Below are 26,519 nucleotides of genomic sequence, written 5' to 3' on the forward strand. Positions count from 1 at the left end.
CGTGCACCAACCTTTAAGCCTTGAATGTTTCAATAGTGTAACGCCAACATGGTTCCTGCTGCAGATCATAATCCTTGAAGTTAGATTTAATGTATTTTTTAATAGAAAAAAAAAACCCTTCGTTTTCCTTTACGTAATACACTTAACTCTAGTTCGACCTAGATCTAGTTTCTCTTTTAAAAAAAGTTAAATTAAATATTATGGTTGCCTTTTACAAATCCTAACACAAAAACACTGGACATTTCTTTTCCACCTGTAATCCTAAAACACTGTCGAAAAGCCGTGCAGAGGTTTTGTGAATGAGTGGAATCCTATCTGAGGCGCAGGGGAGTGGGAGGGAGATAAGGAATGCGATTCATTTGCCCAGTTGGAAACTTGTCGCTTTTTATGATAATGAATGAAAATAGACAAACCTTTGCAGACAACGTTTTGATTGATTGATTGATTGATTGCTAGATCAAGGGAGGATTAAATAAACGAGCCGTGCTTTTCCTGACCTTGTTTTTATGTTTGAGTCTATGAACAATGAAAGGATCCCTTTTTGAATTTAGGAGGCGGGGGGTTAAAGAGAAATAATATGAATACTTGGTGCTTTTCAGGGAGTAGGGGGCTGGGTGTGTGGAGTGTGAGCTGGGCTGTCCAATGCGCTTTCTTTAATTAGCCATGGGATAGGAGGTATCTCCATGGGGCTGTCAGAGGGTGGAGCCTGGGGCTGCCAGGGGCTACTGGTTAAGTATTACCTGCAGAGCTCTAGTGAATTAGAAGAGCACTTGTCCCATGTGTGTGTTGAAAGCCGGAGGAGTGAGGGAGACAGAACATCCTCCTGCAAGACAGGGTGCTTTTTTATCATTCTGATAAACCAACTGAGATAGGTTGGATTTGAAATATACAGATTGCGGGGCAACTAGCAGTGGATATGGCTGGTTGTCTGCAAAGGACTGGGCTTTCCAAAGCTGTACTTTTAAAGTATCTCTTTGCCCTTTTTGCACTGAGCTACAGTTTTTTCCCAGCTGAAGGGGCAGAAAACTTTGATCCAGCGTTTTTCTTCGGCCCCAGGCCGGGACCTAATTCTGAGTCCATACTGGTGGCCAACAATGGAGTGAGGGTACCTTTTGGAAGATCAGTCTATTTAGACCCAATCAACGACCTGGTGACTGAAGTGCAGCCTGGTGACCGGTGCTACATCACAGTGCTGGAGAACGACCCCCTGGCTCAGAGACCTGGAATGCTGTCTCCAAAGAAATTCCCCTGTGCTTTTGGGGCAGAGGAGGTGAAATACACCCACTTTGGATCAAGAAGCCCCAACAAGGACAGAGTGAGGCTGCAGTTAAGGTATGATTCCCAGACCGACACCATTGTCATTCCTTTCATGCTGGAGGTGGAAGTTGTTTTTCAGCAACTGGAGATTTTAACCCGCAATATGCCTCTGGTCGTGGACAAGCTGAATGGCTTCAGCAATCCCATTGACAGGAAGGGCTTGGAGTTTGCTTATGATGGCAGTGCTGAATCATGCAAGGTCACCACCTTGATGAGCGCAGGAGGTCTCCCCAGGTATGGCTCTCTTTTAAATCACACCGCCAATGGGCAGATGATTGACTGTGATGAATTTGTAAACTTGGGTGTTCGCTATAAGCATACCTCCACCACCAGCTCGCCAAACAGAGATTACATCCCCATGTTGGTGGAGCTGATGGATAAAGAGGGAAACATTGTCAAGCAGGAGCATTTCCAGATAATGATTAGAATCAAAGAAGGGACAGAAAACACCCCCCCTAAGCCAAGTTTTGTTGCTATGATGATGATGGAAATTGACCAGTTTGTGATGACAGCTATAACCAATGATATGCTGGCTGCTGAGGATGTTGAATCTGATCCAGATGACTTAATTTTTAACATCACATCACCCCTGGGCTATCAGCACGGGTACATTATCAGCACTGATGATCAAAATCTGCCTATTACATCTTTTTATCAGAGTGACATTAAAGATTTGAAAATAGCATATAAGCCCCCCTCTGTAGATTCTGATGTGGAGAGAATTTTTCAGATAGAGATTGAAGTTGTTGACACTGAGGGTGCTGTGTCTGACACTTTTGCCTTCATGATTGTTGTTAAACCCATGAACACTTTAGCTCCAGTCGCAACTAAAAACACAGGACAGCTTCTGTTTGAGGGGCAGTCAAGAGCACTGTCAAGTGCCCAGAATTTGGAAATCAGTGATGAAGATAATCTTGAAGACGTGAGAATTACTGTTATTGATGGCTTAAAGCATGGTGAATTAACAGTTTTAGGAGCCAGGAGGAAATTTTTTACCCCTGCTGATTTGGATGCAGGTGTTGTGGTGTACCAGCATGATGGCAGTGACACTTACAGTGACAACATCATTTTCCGTATGACTGATGGCACTAATGAAGTTGAGTTTTTGTTTCCAATTACCATTGCACCCACCGACGATGAACCCCCAATCATAAATGCTAATACTGGGCTGGTGCTGTTCAAGAATGAAATCATGCAGATTTCACCATTCATTCTAAGTGCAACTGACATTGACTCGGAGGACTCGACCATTAAGTTTATTGTAGAGCCTCCCTATTCAACACTTGGCGAGCTGCTGCTGCGCCAAGCAGAGCAGCCTTCAGATCTGTCAGGCTGGAAATTCAGCGAAACGGACGAGATGTTTGAACAGGTGGTGACGGAGTGGTTTCAGCAGGATGTTCTGGATGGAAAGCTTTTTTACCGTCACATTGGACCCCATAGCACCACCACTGTCATGGACCAGTTCATCTTCCGGGTCCAGGATGATAACGACCCACCAAATCAGTCTGGGGAGCACACGTTCACGATTAAAATCCATCCAGTGGATGATCTCCCCCCTGAACTTTATCCAGGCACTACTTTATATATGGCTGTGAAAGAGTATGAATTAACACACTTTAAAAAGAAATTTTTACGCTATACTGATCTTGACTCAGATGACAGGGATCTTAAATACAGCATAACTAGACCTCCAACAGATACGGATGAAAACAACCCAGTGCCACTGGGGGATATAGTTCTGACTGAGAGCTCTAACATTGTCATTACTGAGTTCACACAAGCTCAAATCAATCACCTCAAAGTGGCATACAAGCCCCCAGATCAGGAACTGGGCATCACTCCAAGAGTAGTGCAGTTCAATTTTGTTGTGGAGGACACTGCTGGAAATTCGGTGGATGGGGTCTTTACAATTTTCTTGCAGCCTGTTGATAACAAGCCCCCCCAGATTACAAACACAGGCTTCACAGTGCTCGAAAGAAACACATACATAATAACTAAAGCAGAACTTGATGCCATTGACCAGGACACAGATGATGATAAAATTACCTTCACTGTGACACAGGCTCCACGGTTTGGTTTGCTGCAATATTTGGGGGTTGATATGTCAGTTGGAGAGACATTTGTGCTGGAAGATATTGCCAATGGCCGCCTTGGATATATTCACAGTGGTGAAGAATCCACCAGTGACACAATAAAAATTGATGTCAGTGATGGGTTCCATGAACTGCCGATCATTATAAAAATTACCGTCAAACCAGTTGATGATGAAACACCAACCATCATGCTCCCCGCTGGCCTGCTGGGCTCCTCAATTGATGTTCTGGAGAATGGAGCCACAGAGATCACTCCCAATGTGATTCAAGGAAGGGATGAGGACACTGACGACCTCATGCTCACGTTCATTGTTGAGGAACCACCGAAACTAGGTGAAATTATGGTGAATGGTGTGTCCTCTGAAAGATTCACTCAACAAGATATCATCAATGGAGCTGTTGTGTATGCCCACACAAGTGGGGAAATTGGACCTTTAAAACAGCACGATTCTTTCAATCTTACCATCTCTGATATGTCAAATGAGTGGGTGGTTGGTGGCAATAAGGTCCAGGGTGTCAGGGTGCATGTTACTATTCTCCCTGTGGACAGCATGCCTCCAGTTGTCAAGGTTAGTGATCAGTTTACTGTGCTGGAAGGGGAAAAGAATGTCATCACACTAGCAAATATCCAAGCTGAAGATGTGGACACCGAAAAAGATGACATTCTGTGCACCATCATAGTCCAGTCCACTTCTGGCTACATCGAAAACATATCTCCAGCACCAGGATCAGAAAAGTCCAGAGCAGGTACTGCCATTACTGCTTTTAGCATTAAAGATGTCCGCCTGGGACATATTTACTATGTGCAAAGCATTCATAAAGGTGTTGAGCCCGTTGAAGATAGGCTGACTTTCCGCTGTTCTGATGGCATCAATTTCTCAGAGCGTCACTTTTTCCCTATTGTCATTATTCCAACAAATGATGAAAAGCCTGAAATATTCACTCGTGAATTTGTTGTTATGGAGGGGATGAGTCTTGTCATTGACATACCGATTCTTAATGCAGCAGATGCCGACATTCCAGGGGATGATCTTCAGTTTGAAATAATTAGCTCTCCCAAACATGGCAATATTGTTCAGCAACTGACAACAGGCACAGTCCCCGTTATTCATTTCTCTCTTGAGCAGATCAAGGAAGGCTCTAACATTGTCTATGAGCACGACGATTCTGAAACCAAAGAAGACAGTTTTGAAATTAGACTTACAGATGGAAAACACACTGTTGAAAAAAAAGTCCTCATAATGGTTATTCCTGTGGACGATGAAACTCCAAGAATGACTATAAATGACGGGCTTGAAGTTGAAATTGGGGAAACAAAAACAATAACCAACAAAGTCCTTAAAGCAACAGACCTGGATTCTGAAGACAAGACTCTGACCTATATTATTCGCCATGGGCCAGGGCAGGGCTACCTTCAGCGCATTACCAAATTTGGAGAAGTGATAGGAAACATAACCCTGGAGATGAACTTCACCCAAGATGAAATTGACAAAGGATTGATTCAGTATGTTCATACAGGACAGGAAGGGGTTCGCGACCTCATCAAGTTTGATGTCACTGATGGCATTAATCCCCTTATTGACCGGTACTTCTACATAAGCATTGGCAGCATTGACATGGTTTTCCCCGATGTCATTAACAAAGGTGTGACCCTTAAAGAAGGAGGGAGAGTAACTCTGACCACAGATCTGCTGAGTACCACTGACATTAACAGTCCTGATGAGCACCTCAGCTTCAGTATCACTCGTGCTCCCAGCCGTGGCCACTTGGAGTGTACTGACAGCCCTGGTGTTCCCATAACCACCTTCACCCAGCTTCAGCTGGCAGGAAACAAGATTTACTACATCCACACATCTGATGACGAAGTGAAGATGGACAGTTTTGAGTTTGAAGTAACAGATGGCTACAACCCAGTTTTCCGCACTTTCAGAGTGTCCATCACTGATGTAGACAATAAAAAGCCCGTCCTGACTATCCACAACCTTGTGGTTGGGGAAGGGGAGGTGAAGCTGATCACCCCCTTCGAGTTAACTGTGGAGGACCGGGACACTCCAGACAACCTTTTGCGTTTCATCATCACTCAGGTGCCAGTCCATGGGCAGCTACTGTACAATGGCACCCATGCTGTTACCACTTTCACCAAGCAAGACCTCAATGAGAACCTCATCACCTACAAGCATGACAGCACAGAGACCAGTGAGGACAGCTTTTCCTTCACAGTGACAGATGGTACTCACACAGAGTTCTATGTCTTCCCGAACACCGTCTTCGAGACCCGCAAGCCCCAGACAATGACCATCCAGATCAACTCTGTTGACAACGGCGTCCCTCAGATCGTCGTCAACAAAGGATCTCCTACGCTCAGGATCCTGCACACTGGACACCTGGGCTTTCTGATTACCAGCAAGGTCTTGAGGTCTGAAGACAGGGACAGTCCACACAAGGTCCTCAAGTATACCATCTCTGAGGCTCCTCTGCATGGCTACATCATCAACATAGCTCTTGGGAATGACAGCATCAGAACCTTCACCCAAGGTAAGCATTTATTTCAGCTTTTATAGATGCATATTAGAATCTGTAGATCAGAGGCACTAAAATTATACTAAAGAAGATTGGGAAATTTGGATAACTCGTAGAACTGGCAAAGGCTCTTTAGTGTTTTTTAAGCATCACTCAATTTGCAAAGAAAAAATTTTGCAATTTTTCTCAATTTGCAAAGAAATAATTTAAAATGACTAGAAGAATACCAGTATGATGTTTTTCTTTAAGATATTATCATTTTCATTAAGAGTGTCTGATGATAGGAACAGTTTTAACAGTTCTAACTGTTTTGTACCTGAGGATGATATTTGTTCTTGTCCTTTGCTAAAAAAGGATATCAGTTATGGAAAATGAGGGTTGTAACAAAACCTGAGTGTAAACTTTGGAAATTTTAAGTACTTGGTATTGACTGAACAGGTACAGCTTTTCTACAAACACATTATCTTTAAACTATGTGGCTTTTTCTTTGTGTGTAACTAGCCGATATTGATGATATGAAGATTTGTTACGTGCTGAGTGATGGAGACAACGCTACAAGTGATATCTTCTACTTTACAATTGAAGACAAAGGTAAGCCACTTTAATCTGACACATGGGCTTGAGTTCTGTATTCTGTAGCCTCGCATAAATCTTTCCCTTTTTTTTTCATTTTTCCATTTTTAGTCTTTACGTGTCCAAACATACAAGAAATTGAGTAAACTTAAATGTGCTGCAGCCCAGAGCTGTGCATTGACTTGGCTATCTAAACACAGCACAAACATGTTTTGTTTTCAGTGAGTAAATGAGAGTCATACTCCTCCTAGCTTGGTGTCATCAGTCATTGCCTTGTTTGTATTACAAAGCTAGAGCTTAGTTATTGGTGATTGACACCCTTTGCAACAGTGAAACTTGGCTCTTCTCTCTCTGCACTGACTAGGGCGGCCAGTTTAGGACAGAAAGGGGAAGGCACATCCTCCAGACTCTGTGTGGGTATATGCGCTCACAAGAAACTCCAGTAATGCCTGATTTTCTGTTAGTGAACATTCTTCCACCATAATTTTGTTAAGTGTTTCACATAGGACATAAACTTGTTAACGTTTTCCACTCAATAGAAAAAGGTTTTTGTTTTAGTAGGTGTTGTTACCATGACTGCAAATAACCTGATTCTGCATACTTTAAAACAAAATAGGAGGAAATGTTGGAAAATATCTTTATGTTTTTGCTTTTATGTTGCAAATTGGTCTTTGAATGCACTGAATTGTTCTCAATAGTACGTTAAAATTGCAGGAAGAAAAAGAGCTGTAAATAAAATGCAGGTTTATGCTGCGACATTCTTAGGCTATGTTTTTAGAGCCTGAGATTAGTGCTGAGCAGGGGAGAAAATGATTTAGTATAAACTGTTTTCCATGAGCATTCAAAATTCTTTGTATCATTAAATTGCTAATTTGTGATATTAGTACAGAACAAGAATAAGGCATCCTAAGCAGGCAGCAAAAGAATGTTTGGTAACACTTTGTAGCAAGGTTGAGTGATAAGCTTTAATACTTTACTAACTTTTACCAGACAGTGAACATACAGTACTGTATATGATTTTTAACAGACTTCTTACAAGCATAGTACACTATGTTACAGTGTCACCAACAAAATTAACTTGTTCAATATCTTTACGGTATTACAATCAGAGACAAGATGATTGCAGTGTTCTTCAACACTTCACCTCAAAGTTTATACTCTCAATGCACTCAAGTATTACAGCATATATAGAGTATATAAGTAGGGGTTAATAACCACATTTATACCTATTAACAGTTCATGTACTATCTATTCATTATCTGTGAAGGGTTAATAAATAATTAAGAGTTTATTGAACGTCTTCTAAAGTGTTTTCAAATGTTTATTTAATGTGTTTTCTTATGCTTAGGTTTGCAGTTACTGTGGGTAGCCTACCCACCAGCTGCTTCTTAACAACAAATCTTTCCAGAAGGAAAGAATATACATGTTAATAAAGGCTTTTGGTTAGTTTGGCAGGTTTTGAAGTGAAAGTATTCACCTGTACACTGCTCAGCATTATTTTTTTTTGCTTATGAAGTTGGAGCTTTTCTGTCCTCCCTTTTTCAGGAGAGGGTGTACTTAAGGGCTTAAGATTTCAGAGTTTATTTATATTCCTGCAAATTTAGTTTTGGTCAGATGTCACATGAACCTTTCTTCTTGAGTTTCATAACTCCTTGCTGGATTCATCTCTGTCTTGATGCTGCCTTGTTCTACAGTGTTTTTACGGCTGCTGGTAAAGTGAAATAGGTTTTGTATAGTGTAGTGTCATGTTACATTGTTGCAATATCTGTTTATTTCAACCATATTAATACCCTAGTGTTTCAGTTTTCAAAAGCCTTGATATTTAATTTGAAAAGATACTTCTTTTGTCAATAATATGTCATCATTGGTCATGTGCTACTATTATAAGGCTTGTGTTTTATCTTCTGTTTGATAGATTTCTTTAGAATTATCCTCAGTTAGCAGTATTCTCAATTTTGTCCTAGATAAGGAATGTTCTTCTTGCATGAATCCACAAAGCACAGTGCAAAACATTGAACTGGATTTCCAATGTGACAGTTAATTCAACAGTTTAGTAGATCCAACAGTAGAATACAAATGTCATTCTTACTTTTATCCTATAATATTCTGAGTAATTTGTGCAGATATTTATTTACAATCAGTTATGTTGTAACGGTCATACATATTTTTACAGATACAAATGTATCTGTAAATGTATACAAATGTTAGTAGGAAATGAAATAAAAACATCCCTTAATTTCAGTTTTTTTTGTAATAGCTCCTCTTGTTTGTATTTCACTTTAATTGGTCAAATCCATTTGATTTTTCATTGTACACTGAAGTGTTACAGCATCATACTATATATATAGTTAATGCACAGCAACGTTACAAAATATAACAGGTGGGGTACTATTTTAACTGCAGCTTTAAATGCATTCTGAGTTTGTGAAATGCAATCCATGCAGTTATGTTTAGGCTATAATTATGCTGTATTGAGATCTATTGGAATATTATCACTGTGGAGGTATCGGTTTTTAGCCAGGATGATGTTCGGGGAGAAGCCAGTGTCATGGCCTTTTCAGACATTCCTCCATGGGCTTTAAAGAAGTGGAATTCCCACTATCAATCTTCCTATTAGCCTGTGCTGCAGTGCAGTGCACTTCAATTAGCGCTCAGATATCAGGACAAATAGTGGATGAGGGCCAAGGTCTCTAATTATCTCTTTAAACAAAAGGCTCTGGAATTTGAACACCTGATTTTACTGCATACAATTAATATTTCAGGAGAAGAGCGTCTGAAAAGGTTAGATTTTCCTAAGCTTACTGGGACTTCTGTAATAAGTATAATGCTTAATATTCAAAATCTTGGAAACTGTATCATTATGCCGGTTGATCACTTTTTTATGAAGACATCACAGGTTTTCCAGGTCTGTCTTCATCTGATAAACTACCTAAGCGATTCAGCTCACAGCCTAATTTTAGATGCCTTTTGTAATAGATTCCTTCCTGGCTTTGGACTTAAAAATGTAATTATATGGTATTAAATTATACAAACATAGAGACATTATGGAAAAAAATATCTAACGTTCTTTGTAGTTTAACAATTCGCAGGATGTGTAGCAACATATTCTAAACTAAGGCAGGTAGTCTTATATATGTTTAGCATATTTAAAAAACCAACTCTTGTCTGTATGTTACTTAAATCAGAAGTGCCAGGTTGTTGAAATGGTCGATGTGGATTTCCACATAATTAAACATGATAAAAATGTTCTAGTGTTCTTTGTTTATAAAGGCTAGGAGTGCTTTTTAATTTATTGCAGTCCAATAATGCTAAACTTTCTTACTCCGTTTGTCTTTTCCCAATGATTACTGAGAGGAGACTGACCTATAATGAGGAGAAGACACTATAATGTGCACAGGAAAAGAAAATAGCAACCCCAATTAACAGAACAGTTCCACTGTTTGCAAACCCATTATAAGGGATAGCATTAAAAGAATCCAAACCCAGTGCAATGTTAGTCTGAAAACATAGTACATCTGGCCAAAGTCTAGCCTTGTCCAAAGAGGACTTAACAGAGCCCACATATGTTTGGTATTAGGGGTTGTAAAAGATTGGCTGTCTGAAGGATTAGGCCATAACAATAAAAGCAACAGAATGCGACTGCTGATTGACTGACAGGCTTTTTTCTCTATACCAACATGTAAGAGCAAGTTTGCTGAGATCTAGAGGTCAGCAAACAGGGAAGAGGGCTTTCTGTAAATTGCATGAAGATACGTTTGCTGGTAGAAAGAAGTTAAACAGAGGTATGTCTCTTGCTCCAAGATGTTTTGGGGGTATTCTGCTGTTGTCACACGTAGTTAGAAAACCAACTGAATAGAACCAACCCTGAATAAATATTTATCCCAACAATACCTCTTCCAGCTATTTCATGTAATTTGTGGTATTCTTATATTTTATTGACTTTTTATTAATATCAATCCATTAAATGCATCCTCATCCTTTAAATGAAAATATTTAATAATTTAAATTAAGCTAAAAATCATAAAGGGGATCATTATTTCTCATATGGTTATTTCACTAAAGTATTTCTGAGTAGTCCCAGAACTGACTGTGAGGGAGAAAAGCACCATAGGTTTTCTCTTTGTGTACAAGTGAAGAGTTATGAGCCTGGCTGCCTTCCACAGCAAATAGTCCAGGGTAGTCAAAGAGTAGTCAAACCTAACCTGCGCAACAAAAACCTACAGGGAGAGCGTGCATACTCCCCACAGACAGGTGCAGCCCGCAGGAATCGAACACAGGGCACTGGAGCTCTGGAATGGCAGTGCTAACAACAACATGACACAGATGCACAAAACAGCAGGCAGGATAGAGACCAGTGTCATGTGACCATGAAAACAAGTCCTATTTAAACAAATAAAAAGGAAGTACAGGTAGGTAAAAGAGGATAGATAAACAACAGATTCAGAAAACAAATAAGTACAATCTTTTGTCTTTGTCAATTGTGTTTAAACCGCTACACCATTGAAAAAAGTTTTTAAATCTTGATTTATAGGTATTTATTGAAGGAACATCAATGAATGTAAAAACATAACGAGTTCCACAAAATGAAAGATTAAGCCTGAATCAGTGAAAATGTTGGGAAGATCAAGCACAATTTTCGGACTTAAGAGCAGTGATCCTGCATCAGATTTTAATAGAGAAAAATGAGAGCAAGTAAGATAACCACAGGCTATGTAAAAATTTAAGTGAAAGTTCTAGTTTAATATGACAACTAATAAAGTTATCTTGAAATGAGCCAGTGTTTGTATGGAAAGATTTCAAACAGTAATTTAAGTTATTAAGGGCAGACCTGTGACAGATTTTACCAAATAAAACAGGCCTAGAAGCCATGGCAATGCTGTCTGAATGGGGCAAATGCCTTCTATGCGTTGGAAAGAATGAAGAGGACATACCGCCGGGTTGGCATTTTGTCACCCTGGCTACATTACAGCTGGAAGGAACAGGCCTTTTATGAGCCAGTGGAGTAATCTACGGTGAAAGCTAAGACAGGCAATAAAAGAAACTTCCCCGATAGTGCTGAACGAAAGAAGCTGAACAGGAGCCCAGTGTCTTCTGGTGCTCAATCTGAGCTGCAAGGCAGGTCAAAGAATTGTCAGCTGCAGTTACCTGTTTGTATATTGACTCCATCATGGCTTCTATTCATCTGGAAGGCAAACTGAAAAGAATATGTGTGCTACTTTCTCTTTACAAGGATGATTTTGCTGTGTTATCAATGGTTCCAAAAATTTTCTGTTCAGCAGTTTGCAAGAAGCATGTGTTTGGTTCTTTGGAGGGTCTGATTTCATCAGGTTTTCGTATTCTGTGAATGATTGCTATTACTGTTGGTCCACTGTCAGTGTCAGAGAAACTGCACCTACCTGTGGTTTCAGGTTTGACAGCACCTTTTCAGTAGAAATATACAGAAAGGTTAAACATAGGCTGCAACCTTTGGGAATAGTAATAATTCTTAGAGGTCCAGAAATGCTAGGCAACAAGATGATACCAGAATTTGATTGTGTGAGGAGTTGATGTTGTATGTGGAAACACTAAATTTGCACACCCACATACTGTACATCCCCCATAAACCCCCCACACATGCACAGATATATATCTTGGCTTCTTAAGACTAATTTGCAATATACTTATACTGTATATACAGTATATTTCTTACATAAGCATACATACAATATGTAAAGCATAATTTTTCCATGGCATGCCTGAAGTTTGCAGCACTTCATAAAAACTCATACTAATCAGGTGACGTGCAGGAAATGACATTTCAACTTGCAAAGGGACCCAGATTAAATGATTGGAGCAGCTGCTCTGGGACATTAACAGGCTTCCATGCTGAATGTCATGTACCTGTCAGGAAAAGTAACAGCAATTCCGATTAGCTCCGGCAAGCTTGTTAATGTAGCAGGCAAGTCAAAGATCACAAAAACAAAACACTTGACCAAAGCCCTACTAACATTCCACGCACCAGAATAAATGTACTAAATCCAAGTCATCTGGCTGGCAATAAATCAGGTATGAGCATTTTCCTGAGGTGTAGCTTGCAAGTGGAGGCAGCACTAGTCCTGGAGTGCCGGGTTTGTTTTTGGTATTCAGTCCATCCTAACCTTTCATTATATAATAGAACTGTAAAGGGGCTAAGAAGTTGGATCGACTGGGTTTTCCAGGTCTGGATCAGGTGTTTTAAAGTCTGCAGGCACCTCACACGTGAGCTCATTTATAAGGTTGCCCACCCTTCTAAAATACAAGCCTGAAATCCAATGTTGTATGATTCAGATTGAAAGAAATATAAGCTATATCTACAGGTAAGCACGCAAATCCAAACCTTACCCTCTGCACCATCACTGAAACATTTTTCACACATGAACAGATGTCTGAGGTCCTAACTGAGACACTTCCAGTCAAAATACTGGCTGCGTTTCAAATCCAGACCTTGCATCTGGGCAGATGGCGAGATCTCAATCACAGGCTGACACGGAGGAATAATGCAAACAAAGGGCAACATCTGCAAGAGACACAGAGCCTCAACCTGCTGTGGCAAGAGAGTAGGGCTGGAGGGAAGTCATGCTGAATGCTAACAACCTCAGCGAAAACAGCCCGGGGGCAGGGGGACAAGGACAGCTCAGCTTAGGTGTCCTTTTCATTGAGAAACATGGGGGAAGTGGACGGATTAAACTGGAAGAATTCTGAAGTTAAATGAATAAAAGTTGGGAAAAGAGCTGACGGCTTTAGCATTAATTAGAAGGCCGAATATTTTGTCAGTGCGTGGATTGTCATAAACAGACTGAGTGGCTCAAGCAGTAAAGGCAGGGGTTCGAGCCTGAGGCATGTCATTATTTGAATGTTACCCAAGTGACCCAAGTGGGGGCACACAGCTGGCTGAGCGGCATCAGGTAGGTTGGGAATAGCCGTGCAATGCCCTCTTGGCTCTTGACAAATACAGCAACCCCCTGCGGCCTCCTGGGTGAAGGCGGGTGTGCAGCGCTCTGAGGGAAAGATGCTTGTCTCCTCCCAGTCGGTGCTGAGCCTTGACACACAACCTGGCACATGTAAAAGAAGAGTCGTCCTCCACTTCCACATTCTCCCTAGTGCGAGATAAAAAACAATTACAACTAGTGATTCGAAATAAAAACGACCCTTAGAATGGGCTGGAATCTTTATGGATGAAATATACAGGAATGATGACATGTTACCATGATAAATGTGGTGAACACGTCGCTAAAATAAGACACCTGGGTAAGACACCATTATTGTACAACGACAGGTTAGATTCTTCTAGGGGTTCTTATCTAAATCAACCTAAATGGGATTTTGGTCTTCTGTTGGGCTGCCAGAGGCTGGTTTTCCCTGTTTTCTGTAACCACGTGTTTGCGCTGTTCTGCCTGAAGTGCTGATTGATGACATAGGTCAGGCACTCTGGAATGGGACACCATTATGTTGGGAGCATTATTTTATTTTGCCACTGATGCCGGTATTTGGTAAGTGTCAGGACTTGTACATGGGTGCTGAAAGACAAGAAAAATCCCCAAATGAAGAACTGTAGTGCATTTCTTGCATTGTTGCTCCCTAAGAGAATAGCTCTATGATCACAAAGCTGCTCAGTATGAGTATTTTTATTTTTTTTAATTTGTCAAAGAACTTTCTTTAAGTGCTTCTCGTAAAAGAGGAATTAGTTTAATTAAAGTGTTGGATGTTTCCCGTGGAAGTTATTATCTCTGCCTTGTATAATTCCTGTTTCATCATAAGTGCCCTTATTCCTCTGTCCATAATTACATAATTGCCTGTAACTCTGACATCTGTAAAACAGGGATGTGAAAAGAGGAATTCCAGTGCCTTGCTCTTCAGGGGAACCTGTCTTTTTTATGTGGATAACTGTGGGCTTTATTTTTTCACCCTGGTAAGGGTTTCAGTGCCTGAAGTAATAGCTTTTCTTTTTAAAGAAACAAATTTCATGATAATGCTAATCTTGTCCTAAAGCTGTAAATAAGGTCAGTATGCTCTTTGGGGTCAGGTCAATGAAAGGAGGCAATGAAAACTGTGGAATCTGCTGCTTTTCCTATCTTGATGTTATCTCTGATATATTAGTATAACATATAACAGTTTTATTATGACAAATGTTTTGCTGATTTCAGCATGACATAGCTATTGTTTATGATATACTTTTTTATACTGTAGATAAGTCTCACAAGTGTTGGACACATGGACGGTTGGTAGTATTTAGCCTTAATTTGTTTTTGTACTGTTTAAATTTATTGGGTCAATGATGGAAACAGTGTGCAGAGACCATTTGTATAACCTGAAGTTTTTCCACTCCGCAGTACTATTGAGGCTTTTGTAACATGCAGTTTGCAAGATTTTAGAGCATTAACGAGCCCTTAAATTAAAATACAGACGAAGGGCAATAATGGTTTCAGTGAATTAGATCATGGCTCACTGTTGGTTCATCTCAAATTAAAAAAATCTCATTAAGCAGGTCTGTAGAGAGAATAATGCAGCCAGGACTTTAAGAGTCACCTGGTTAAAATACCAGCACTTAAAAGCTGACCTCATAAATTCTTCCTTTACAAGCGTGTAGATAGTATATATCCTTGTCCATCAAGATGGTGACCACAGCCAGGGGCCAATCAAACCATGAAGCTTGTGAAGCCTTCTCTTTTTGTATCCTTCACTGTAGAGAATGTGCCTTTAATCACAGATTAAAGGATATTATGGCTGCTGGGCCATAGAAATGCAAATGAAAAAAAGACTTATGTCTTGTTTTTATAAAACTATGAGCTCTGCCTTTTGTATGCTTGCTTTTACCAATTTTCCCATTATGTGTTGGCTCTAATTCATTATCCATTTCAGTCAATCACACAGTAAGTTTAAAAAAGTATATAAGTGCTTCAGAATTATTTCCTGAAACTGGGAAAGAGTATTTTGTCTTATTATAATATTCCATGAATTGTATTGAAAGCAGTAGAGCACTAATCATTTTATTTTAACTGCGTGCCAACATGATACTTGAAGTGCCTGTGACATGGAGTAGCAAAAGACCTCTCAAGCATAAAAATACTAAGAAAAAAACTAATGGATACTAAATAGCAGACGCATACTTCAGCTAGAACTGTACATAACCTAAAAAGAATTAGAAAGCCGTGTTGTAAATAATTAGTTTGTGTTACTTCTACTGATGTTTTTTTCCTATGGGACTCCATTATTTATATTTAGAGCTATTGTATAAGATTAAGATTACATAAGATTTATACATAAACTTCGGGTTGGGTAATTTTTTGCCAAATGGTGTGCCGCAACACAATAATTCACTGTACCTTAGCAGCAGGTTTGGATTGATCACATTTCCGATTGCAATTTTCTAGCTGTAAAACCACATGTGAGCTCAGCAGTGACGTGTGCCTCATCCTACAGTATGTGTACGTCTTAAATTACCCTGTGTTTCTCCCATGTGTATACAAGGGTGTATTCAAGGGATGAAAGCATGCAGTTGCATTTTAAACCCGCCAATAATGCAACTACATTTTGTAGATGTTTTGTTTCTACAAACTACAGAACAAGACAAGACAAAGTGGACTGATTGCTGACATTTACTATATGGTGCTGTCTCATCCATTCCTTTGTCTGCTTCAAAATGCTTAAAGTTCACTGTACTTTCTTTTTGAGTGACTTTTTATTTCTCAAATTTTGTTTTACCAAATATCTCACTAATATTTAAAGTTTAGAACACATTTGCAAAACATAGTGTTTTACTTAGGTTTGGCCTCAAAGTACTTTCTTGTTCCTGTTACTAAAAAAAGTGCAGTTGCACAGAATGTGAAGCAGAAGAAACCTGGATCTAGTTCAGGGTCCATCTGAGCTGTAGTTCATAGTACAGATAAGGAAAGGGAATAAATAATTGTTTCAATCTGGTTTTCATTACATTGAAAGAAAAAACTTACTGAAACTGTAATTTAGGATTTCGGTTTTCACAATAGTTAAAAATAGGTCTTTGTACTTTTGGAAAAGCTTCTGTAAACCTTTGTGGTTTCTGATAATCCCACTTGATTGATTTTTTTGTGGAGGTTTGAGTGGCAGTTTACTCTGCATTTTGTTTGTTATAAAGTTAAAAACCACTAGGTTTCCCCCCATGAGCCACTTGTTCTGACATAAACACATATCCAGCTAATTTAAGACAGACGGAGCAGGGGCGAAATTTTACACACATCCTGAGACCATACAAAAGGTGTCAAACGGGTGAAGGCCTTTCACTTTGCTCCTTTAATTTCTAGTAGTTTGTTTCAAGGGTCTTATCCAGGTGTTTCTTAAAAGATCTTTGGGAACTGGCTTTATCGCTTGGCTCAGCAGTATGTTCCACAACTCCACAGCCCTTCGTGTAAAGAGCTGCTTTCTGATTTGTACTCTCCTAGTTCCCAGTTGCCCTCAGTAGCTCACTGTTGAAGCAGTCTGCTAGATTGAGTTTATTAAAGGATTTAAACACTTCTGGCTAGCCCAATCACAGACTTCTCCCTGCCTTCAAGAGAATCCTTGGCCAAGAACCATGCAGAACACTTTTGGAAAAGGGAAACCCTACATTAGAGACGGATATAGGGGACAGGTGTGAGAGAACTAATCCAGACTTCAAAAAGATCCTGTTTCAAAAGAGGCGGTGCTCCTACAATATACAAGACAATCAGAGATTGGCTGATAACCTAAGCACTTGAAGTTGGTGTGCAGAATAGATATTTATATGAACAGCAACCCTGTATGTGTTAAGTAAGATCTCCATGCAAATTATTCGGCATTATATTTGGCAGTGTTCAAAGCCTGTCACCCCCATCTCACTTCAAAAATGTATTATTATGGAGTAAAAGGGTTGTACTTATTTTTATCACACATTCGTTTGGTATAGCATTACTATACAGTGTCTTTACTTGCGAAGCCAAACCATAGGCAGTCTTAAGTTTCAAGAGTTTGCTGTTGTGTTCTGAAAAGTCTTTTTTTTTATTAGTCATTAAAAATCCACGTAGTTAAGGGCTTAATGTTTCAAAAGTAAGCTGATTATTTTACGAGATGGCCACCCATGATAAGACCAGAAACTGACATTGCTTTAACATGAGATCTGACTGAAGTAGCTTAAGATCTGAGGTTCATAGTAAGAGTAAACAATTATCCCTAGAATCCTGGGAAATGGCCAAGTATAATGTCTGGAAGCTGAGGTCAGGAAGAGGGAATTCCTCTCTTTGGAAAAGCTGTTTGCTTTTTATTAAAAATTGAATTAATTGAATGCTGTTTGAATCTGCATCTAAACTAAATTTTTAAAATAAAGAGCACAAAACCATGGAGGTCAGCCATTATGTTCCTTGATATACTTTGGTAAATTGCAGTGTTAACCCCTAAAACAATTCATGCAGGGTAATCAACATTATCCTGTGCAGTTACTGTATATGCAAAAGAGACAGGTTGAATGGGATTAATATGAAATGTAACTTAAACGAGGCAAAGATAGATATGCTGCTCTACCACTGAGGGGATTTCAGCCCACAAATAATTTTAACCTTATTTTTCAAAAGATGGACAATTTATGAGGACAACTGATATAGATATAGAGTAAGTATAAAATATAAAGTCAGATTTTGCTTGTAGAAGAGTTTTTAAAAAATTTAAAGTTTTTGGAAATCCTTTACATGAAAATAAATCAATTTGTAAACAAGCTTGCTTCAGTAAATCTACAACTATATTCTTGAGAAACTGCTAAATCTCAGATTTATTTAGATAATATAGGAATATCGAAGAAACATAAGTCCTTTTGCTTTATAGTTATACTAATTCTCAGCCAGCCCTGGGTGAGTGAAAAACACAATACAACAGTAGGGAAGTCCTCCTCTTACCCATCTGTTTACTAGCATTAATTATAAAACCTGTCCCAGAAGTACAAAATAAAACTTGCATTGACCATGAAATAATAATTACATCTGCAGTAATACTTTGAAGAAATTAAGAAAGCAGGCCAAGTTATCACAGCAACCCTGGGTAAAATGACATTTGAGGAGAAGCTACCAGTCATCCATCCACAGCAGAAGCAATGTATTGAAAAAACTCTTGTTTTTTTAATCGGCACTTCTTCTCACCTGCATGCAAATTAGGGTTTAAAACCGTGTTCTGCTTTGACTCAAGCTGGAAGTGGGGCACTTTCTTTTTTGACAGAGAGAGAGACACAGACACTCTGTGTACTTGACCGGTTCCTTGCCGTGTTACGGATCTTACCCTTCAGTCATGTCAGCGGCAGGCAGAGGATTTACTGTCCTCTGCTGCTGCGCCTTGCCTGCAGCGGCAGTCCCTCGCTGTGACTGTGCGTAAGTCTCCAGCTAGATATCTGTCTTCCCTGACAATGTGAAGATTTATTGGACTGGAGTGCATGAAGGCCATGATAAATGGGCTCAGGTTATTCTTATCATCCCCAGATGGCAAAGCACTTCCTTGCCACTCAGGGAGCTGTCACTGAGGCTGCTCCTGCTGCTCCCGAAGGATCGTTTCTCTTCAGGCCGTTTATAGCAGTCGCTATACATCCACATTTCTCAGAGGCAACGCAACACACAGTGAGCCATAATGAGTGGAGGGTGTTTTAAATGGCCCAGAATGCTCATCAGCTTATGACTTGTGACCTGCCGAAGTGATCACTCTTCCTGCAATGTGGGCGAACTCAAAACAGTCAAGAGTAAATTTACAGTACATAGCAATAAGGTGAACAAATGAGCATAGATATTAATACCAGATCATCAAACAAGGAGTCCCTTGGACTTTCTTGTAAGCTGTGTACTTGGGTACTAAGGGAAACTTAGGTAGTAATTTTTTAGAATTTAACTTTTCTTAGTCGAATGATTTTGTAGGAGCAACATGGCCTATCAGTACTGCATCGTGTTTCACATTGGAAGATTTGTGGTGTTTTGTTTTTCTCTTTTACTAAAATCTTTTCTCTGATGTGTTTATAGGGGGAATACAGTTATGCTTGATCCAAAAATCAAACATAAACTTTGCCGAATTTCACAAAGTATTATACATACTGTAATGTTACATGCTCCAAACAATCTTCTCCTTCAAGGAGAAATCAGTCTTCTCTGCGCAGCCTCCTGAGGGATGTAATAAAGTTGTGGTTCAATTGAACCAGCACTGGTACTGTTGTCCTTGCAGACACATGCAACTCTCCTGGATGACTTTCAGTGCTGTAGTGTGCAACTATGGAGATGTTTTGGTGGATACCGTGAATATGAAATGACCTATTATGTTCCAAACACTAGTTTGGAATAGTTGGTATAGTTTATGTTTGTTTTTTTAATACACCAGATGCCCCCTTTAAGTAATTAATGCAAATTACCTATCTTGTAAAGAATAGAAAGTCAGGAGTACACTAACATGAGGAAATGTTCAGTAGCTGGATGGGTTCAGCAAAGTGCTTTGCCAGTAGCCTTAATGAGCTCGGAGTAGCTCACCACAAAAAAATCCTTCCTGTTGGGGCAGTCTTCTTCTACCCCAAGGTTTTTTTAGAAAGTGAGCAACCGGGAGGGGCCAGCTGGCCATAGGGCGTGGGATTTTGGGGACTCTGAGATACATTTTGAGATATGCCCAAAGGCTTCGAAGCTGGTGTTGGTTCAGCTTGTGCTGTTTGCAGACTGTCACCTAAAGCCTGGGAGCAATGTGTATGTTTTCTCAACATCTGGATAACAGGGCAATATTACTAGGTAATGTGTATTTCTTACAATTAATAGTCCTAAAGGCTCTTCTATGGCAGTTTAGAGGCACATTGTTAGTATGGTTATTAGAAGCATGTTGGGTGGTGCTGTGGCTCTGTGGCTAAGGATCTGCACCTGTGGCTGGAAGGTTGCCGGTTCGTATCCTGCAGCTGGCAGAGGAATCCTACTCCATTGGGCCCCTGAGCAAGGCCCTTAACCCCAGCTGCTCCAGGGGTGCTGCATAAATGGCTGACCCTGTGCTCTGACCCCAAGCTTCTCTCCCTGTCTGTGTGTCTCATGGAGAGCAAGTTGGGGTATGCAAAAAGACAAATTGCTGATATAAGAAATTGTAGATGGCCCATAAAATGATCTTGTGTATTCAAGTTCTGTTTAATTTTCTTATAAGAAAACGTACAAGAGCATTTTGAAGACATTAAGATTGTGGCCTGATGTTTGGACATCATATTATTCTCCTTCTGTCATCCACCCTGCTATGTTTTCCAAACAGATGTTTGCCAACCCCAAATTTCCCACTAAGTTTCCATTCCTGGCTGGCTGGTGACATAATGGTGGCTCAGTTTTTAGTTGCTGCCACAAGCTACATGCAAATGCTTTTTGACATGGCAGGCAGCTGCCATCAGACTTTTCATCCCTTTATTAATCTTTGTTTCCTTCCTTTCCCAAAGAGCACACAGCACTTGCTCTTAGCTTTTTTAATTGGTCTACAAAGAAAGCACTTTACCCCCCTCACCCTCTACAAAATGACATTGCTGCACTCAGATAATGGCTAAAGCTTTAAGTGAAGACTGCCATCACTGGCTGATGGGATACTATCATGGTGTGTACTCGCCTAGTGACAAATATGATGCGTATTACATTTTTGGATCTTAGTACTCAATTTTATACTCTTCGGTGGGTCTACAATCTAACCTGTAAAATCCTTCTACCATTGTTATACTTTAGAATTACCGGACCAATTTATGGAATGTAGCATTTTGGTTTTTTTTATTTAATTAAAAACGTGTAAAGTTGGCTAAACTTTTGTACATTTAACAGTTTAATGTTTGTCTGCACATAACAGAAAAGGTGTGCAATTTTCTGAAGACACGAAATGTAAATATGTTGATTTCTCAATTGAAGTGCTAGTGTGTACAGTATGTCATCTGTTGAATCTTGGCAAACGTCTTGTTAGGCTATAAAAAAGACGGTGGTAAATTTCCTCGATCTGTAGACAGTAAAGTTACTAATCCAAGACCAGCAACTGTGCAAGTAATTTTAAGGGCGGTTGCATCCTGGGGGGTCTGGAAATGGTCCAGAAAAATGTAGGACTTGCTTACTTGACATATTGGCCCACATATTCAACCTCTTAGAATAAATCAAGTAACAACATTAGAATTTTTTTAAATATTGTCTAACTAAAAATAATATATACAGTACAGTTAATTCTTTAAGTAATGAAAGTATAATATATAACTTAGAGGCTGACATTCCAAGAACTAAGTAAATGGTATTTTTAGTAATATCCTTCCTTCAACCTTCAACAGAGAGGATAAATATTAGTATTTCATATCCTATTACTACGTGATTCAGTGGCAGCATCACATACAGCTTGTGATAATGACATGCAATATTTTAACCCAGTTCTAATTTCTGTTAGGTTCAGTGTCTATTCCTGAAATTGTATTAAACTGCCAACCAAGGAACAACTTGAACATCAATTATGTGCTCCCAATTCACCCACATATGCTTGCTTCCTGTTTTCTTAACATTATTGCTTCCATAAATATGCAATTTAAACTTTGCCAAGTCACTGTTTGTTCTCTTTTAGTATTTATTTGAAGTGGGGATGTCCATTTGTTATCCACCTATTTTCTGCTCCTCATTTTATTCCTCTGCTCAGCTCAGTTGTTCAAGTCCACAACAACCACGTGAAGATTAAACTGCTTTGCCCCCAGGACCTTTGAGAGCTTTTGCTGTCCCAGAGTACAAACAGCAAAGCTGCTTTGATTGCTGGTAGGCTAATACAGCTCCTGTTGCTCGCAACTTACTTTTTGTAGGTCCTGCAAACTCTCGCTATCAGATTCATTCCCTCCAGCCAGGTGGGCACCTCCTCTTCTGAACTCCTCCAGTTCTCTAGGGGCATTGCCTGGCTTTTCAGGGAACAGGGCTCACCTGGTATTTTCAATTCCATTTTAAAATTCTCTTTCCAAAAGACATTTAGGTGGACCAAGTAGGTTTTATGGTATTGTTGAAATAATCTTAATTTAGTTAGTTTAATAGTTTTTATGTTTAGCTTCCTTATGGGAACTAATGTGTTATGATTGCCTTAATGTATGCATACTCGGTAGATACTGTATTGGCATCTGATCCTCTGTCCGTACAGATTGCTATATGTGTGACTCTGATTCAGCGAAGCTCCTCCTCTGAAGCTTTGTGTAGTAGAGTTGGGTTAAGGATACTTTAAACAGGAAAAGGGCATAAACCCTTTTTCAGGGTTTTTAAGGACTTGTTAAAAAATTGTTTCTGTTTGAATTACTTCACAGTTAGAAGATGGGGAGCAAATCAGAAGGAAGGCATGAGAAAAGACATGTAGTCTTTCATGTCCTTCAAAGGCATTAAATAAAAACATTCCATAACACTTTTGAATGGAACCCATCGCCATGGCACCTGTTCTTGCTTCGTGGGCCACCCAGATAGACACTCACCACCCCTGCTGTCCTTTCGATGGCTCGTACTCAGAAGAACAAAGAAGTTAAAGAGGGTTTTTTCTTGAGAAAGGTACAGCTGTCATTCAGGGGGCTTCGGAATTCTGGTGTGGGTCTAGATTTAAAGAAAGTGATTCAATGCCAAACCTTCCTACACACTGAGCACAAACTGGCAACCAGCGGATTAAATTGACCTTCATTGTCTTTGCGAGAGGAGCCTTTGCCAAGCCACACCTGCCACTCACAGAGCGTCATAAAACTATTCAATAAACCCCCTCAGAAGAGTGAAGCAGGTCAGATAATCACACTCGAACTTTTGAGGGCATTGCATTGTAATAACAATGAGCTCCTGATGCATCATTTCTTGCAACCTACCACAGTTAAACACATTCATTAGTCTTGAAAGGTAATATTTGTTTGCTGTTTTGTTTCATACATGTACAGTATTTTGACAGAAACTGGGAGGTGTCACGGTTAAGCCAATATTCCGGGTGTCAGTATCTTTTTCATTTCCCCACAACAGTCTGGGTTTGTAGTAAGGCAGGAATGATTTAGACTGTTCTTTAGAACTGATGAACGTATAGCTAAATATTTTCTTTAGGTGACTCCACATGTACATGACAATGCAACTGTTTATTTACACATTAGAGTATCAGGTTTCCAAAATAAAAAAGGAAAACTTTTCATCACCTTATCCGCTTTGGTATTCTGATACTTTGAGATTTGTGCAATGAATACATTTCGTACAAAAAAGGTTGTGAAATACTTTCTTCTACTCATTTTCTAACTGCAGATATGCATAACATTTTGTCAGATTACTAAATTCAATATTTGCAGTGTGCTAAGTTTAAATTCATGCTGTTGGTTGGTTTTAGTACACTATTAAAGATAAAACTACAATAGTTTAGAAACTCACATAAGTACAGAGCCTAAACAAAATCGTTTATAATGCTATCATTATAAAAATGTGAAAAAATAAAGTATAATGAAACTAACCAGGCAAAAAAAGTATGCAAATATAAAAAATGGTTTGCCATTGTTTTACTGTACCAATTCTCTCAAGTTAACTTTGCAGCTACGCTTAACATCATTTTGTTGCTATGATAGTCAAACAAATAGTTAACAGTTAGCAGAAACTCACAAAGGAGAAACTATAAACAGTTATCTGTAGATTGCAGTTAATTAGAATAATGTGAAGTAAATAAATATTTTCAGTTTAAATTTGTATTCCTCTTTGGTGAAAATTTACAGTGAGATTTAAAGTGACCTTTTCTCAGCACAAAGAAAAATAAAATGTGATAATACTTCAAAGCTAATTCTAAACTAGACAATCTTTCCAGAAGTGTGTTCTGAAATGGTCATTTTCATTGGGTTTTTTGGGTACGGCAGTGTCACTTTTGTCTCTACTTTTTCTCATTGTGCCAGGCATTACGTTTTACTGTAGTTTGCATGAACAGCCCACCAAATATTTTTTTTCTTTATTCAGCTTCACGTTCTTTTTGACACATAATCCCTAATAATTAAATGCATCTTTTGTATATGTGTTTCAGAAACATGTGCTTCAGAAGTGGACAGATATCAGATTAACTTTATCTCACTAAACCTTTTTTTTCTGTGATCAGTACCCAGAACAATGAAATGCTATTATCTATCCCTCAGACAGGAGAGGATGACACTAATGAAACCTAAAGCTTTTTGACTATCCCAGATTCTTGAACAGAGGAAGCTCTTTGTCAGAGCTGTGTTCCTTTGATGGCCCCGTCCTCCCTGTTTCCAGTTAACAATACTTGACGTCTGCTACACAGTGGGCCCTCTGCCCAAGAACTTTGAACTTAGCCATACAGCTTACATCTTTTTCTTCACAGTGCCGGAAACCACAACATCATGCCCCCCAAAACACACATACAAAGTAAAATGCCTACAACCCAAATAAAAAAAATACAAGGGGATAAACAGCAGTGAAAAAACCAAAGGTAACAACTAGAAATTACACAGCAGTGCATTTAAAACTGACAACAACAGGCACTTCTCTACATAAAAGGTTATCGGACTGTGGAAGAGGCTACCCAGATATTGTGAGGACCCTTGCTTTTTTAAGATCCTGCATGACACCCTTGGAATGAATGGCTACTAACCACAAAACAGACTTGAGGCCTCTTGATGTACCAACCTCTTGATTGTAACTTTTCTGATGATCTTTGTTTCATAAGAATTAACTAATTTATTGATTTTCATTTGATTTCAAATTCATGATCCATTTTTGTTTGCAGATTGTTATGAATTAATATTCATGTATATTCATATTAATTCTCAGAATTGCCAGTTTACAAATCACTGCAATGGGTTGTTCACAATTTTCGCAAACATACTTTACTATGGACATTGTAAGTAAATAGAGCCACAAAAAGACGGGTAGAATAATGAACCTTTACCTTGATGCTGTGTTTGCATCAACACATTCTAAATTGAAAACAAAGAGGTTTTATTCTAAAATATGTATTGGTACCACTGCTGGTACCCTGCTGCTTCAATTCATCATCTGTTGGCTCTTTAACAGATGACAAAGATCATATAAATCAACTGTGCTTATTACCTCCTAAATAATTTGGGCTGGCAAAGACAAACATGACAGATGCTTCTTGTATTTTTAGACATAGCTGTTAGGAATATGAGCTCCTTCATGGTTAGATGTTCAGTTAGGCTTACTGCTCTATGCTTGTAGGGCAGACCTGAATTTAGAGCAAGGAGAAGAAAGTGGGTGACAGCCATAGTAAGTAAGATAAGATCACGTTTTTGGCCATATACAATTTCTTGCATTAGGAATTCATCTTTTCGCATACTCCAACCTGCTCTTCATGAGACACAGACACACAGACAGGGAGAGAAGCTTGGGGTCAGAGCACAGGGTCAGCCATTGTACGGCGCCCCTGAAGCAGTTGGGGTTAAGGGTCTTGCTCAGGGGCCCAACGGAGTAGGATTCCTCTGCCGGCCGCGGGAACCTTCCAGCCGCAGGCGCAGATCCTTAGCCACAGAGCCACCGCTCCGCCCCTCATAGTGGAGAAAGCCCACCATCTCTATGCTTATATAGCTAACACTCAATTCAACGTCCACAAAGAAGTGTTGAGGGAAAGGGAGTGAGGGTGCATGGGCTTCTCTGTTCATGATTAAAGCTATCAGTTACTCAAGGAAAGCCAAAGTGGGGATTAATGAATTTAATTAATATGTAAACTGAGAAATGAATGCCATAAATGGTGGTTACCTGGAAATAACTAGGAGTTCAGCTCAGAGTTAGATGTAGTTTCCCCAATATTTCTGGCCACTGGCTACTACAAATCGTTCTGGATCATGAATTTGTTGTTGTGGTTGTGACGGCTGAGAGGAAATTAAATGTTTAGATACAGAGGTTCAATGTGTAGAACACAATACCCACTAAAGATTGGACTTGAAGCTATTACCTGTTCTCATTTTAGGGTAAAATTGAGAGTGTTTGGATTTAATTCAACTTCATTAAAGTTAACAGTAACTTTAAAAACTGAAAAATGAAGAGTATTATAATTGTCGTTGGATTTCCATGTGAA

The 26,519-nt window shown here is 39.4% G+C and overlaps 1 protein-coding gene across 1 annotated transcript in view; it reads left to right on the plus strand.

Moving 5' to 3' along the window:
• The first annotated feature begins 733 nt into the window (after positions 1 to 733).
• The window catches only part of frem3 (Fras1 related extracellular matrix 3), a 64,311-nt gene continuing 38,525 nt past the window's right edge, over positions 734 to 26,519 (plus strand). The window contains exons 1-2 of the mRNA XM_006629552.3: positions 734 to 5,945; positions 6,432 to 6,521. Coding sequence (XP_006629615.2) covers positions 917 to 5,945; positions 6,432 to 6,521 — 5,119 coding nt within the window. The 5' untranslated portion in view covers positions 734 to 916. The remainder of the gene's footprint in view (positions 5,946 to 6,431; positions 6,522 to 26,519) is intronic.

This window comes from Lepisosteus oculatus, chromosome 1 (assembly GCF_040954835.1).
Source record: "Lepisosteus oculatus isolate fLepOcu1 chromosome 1, fLepOcu1.hap2, whole genome shotgun sequence".
Classification (NCBI taxonomy): Eukaryota; Metazoa; Chordata; class Actinopteri; order Semionotiformes; family Lepisosteidae; genus Lepisosteus; species Lepisosteus oculatus.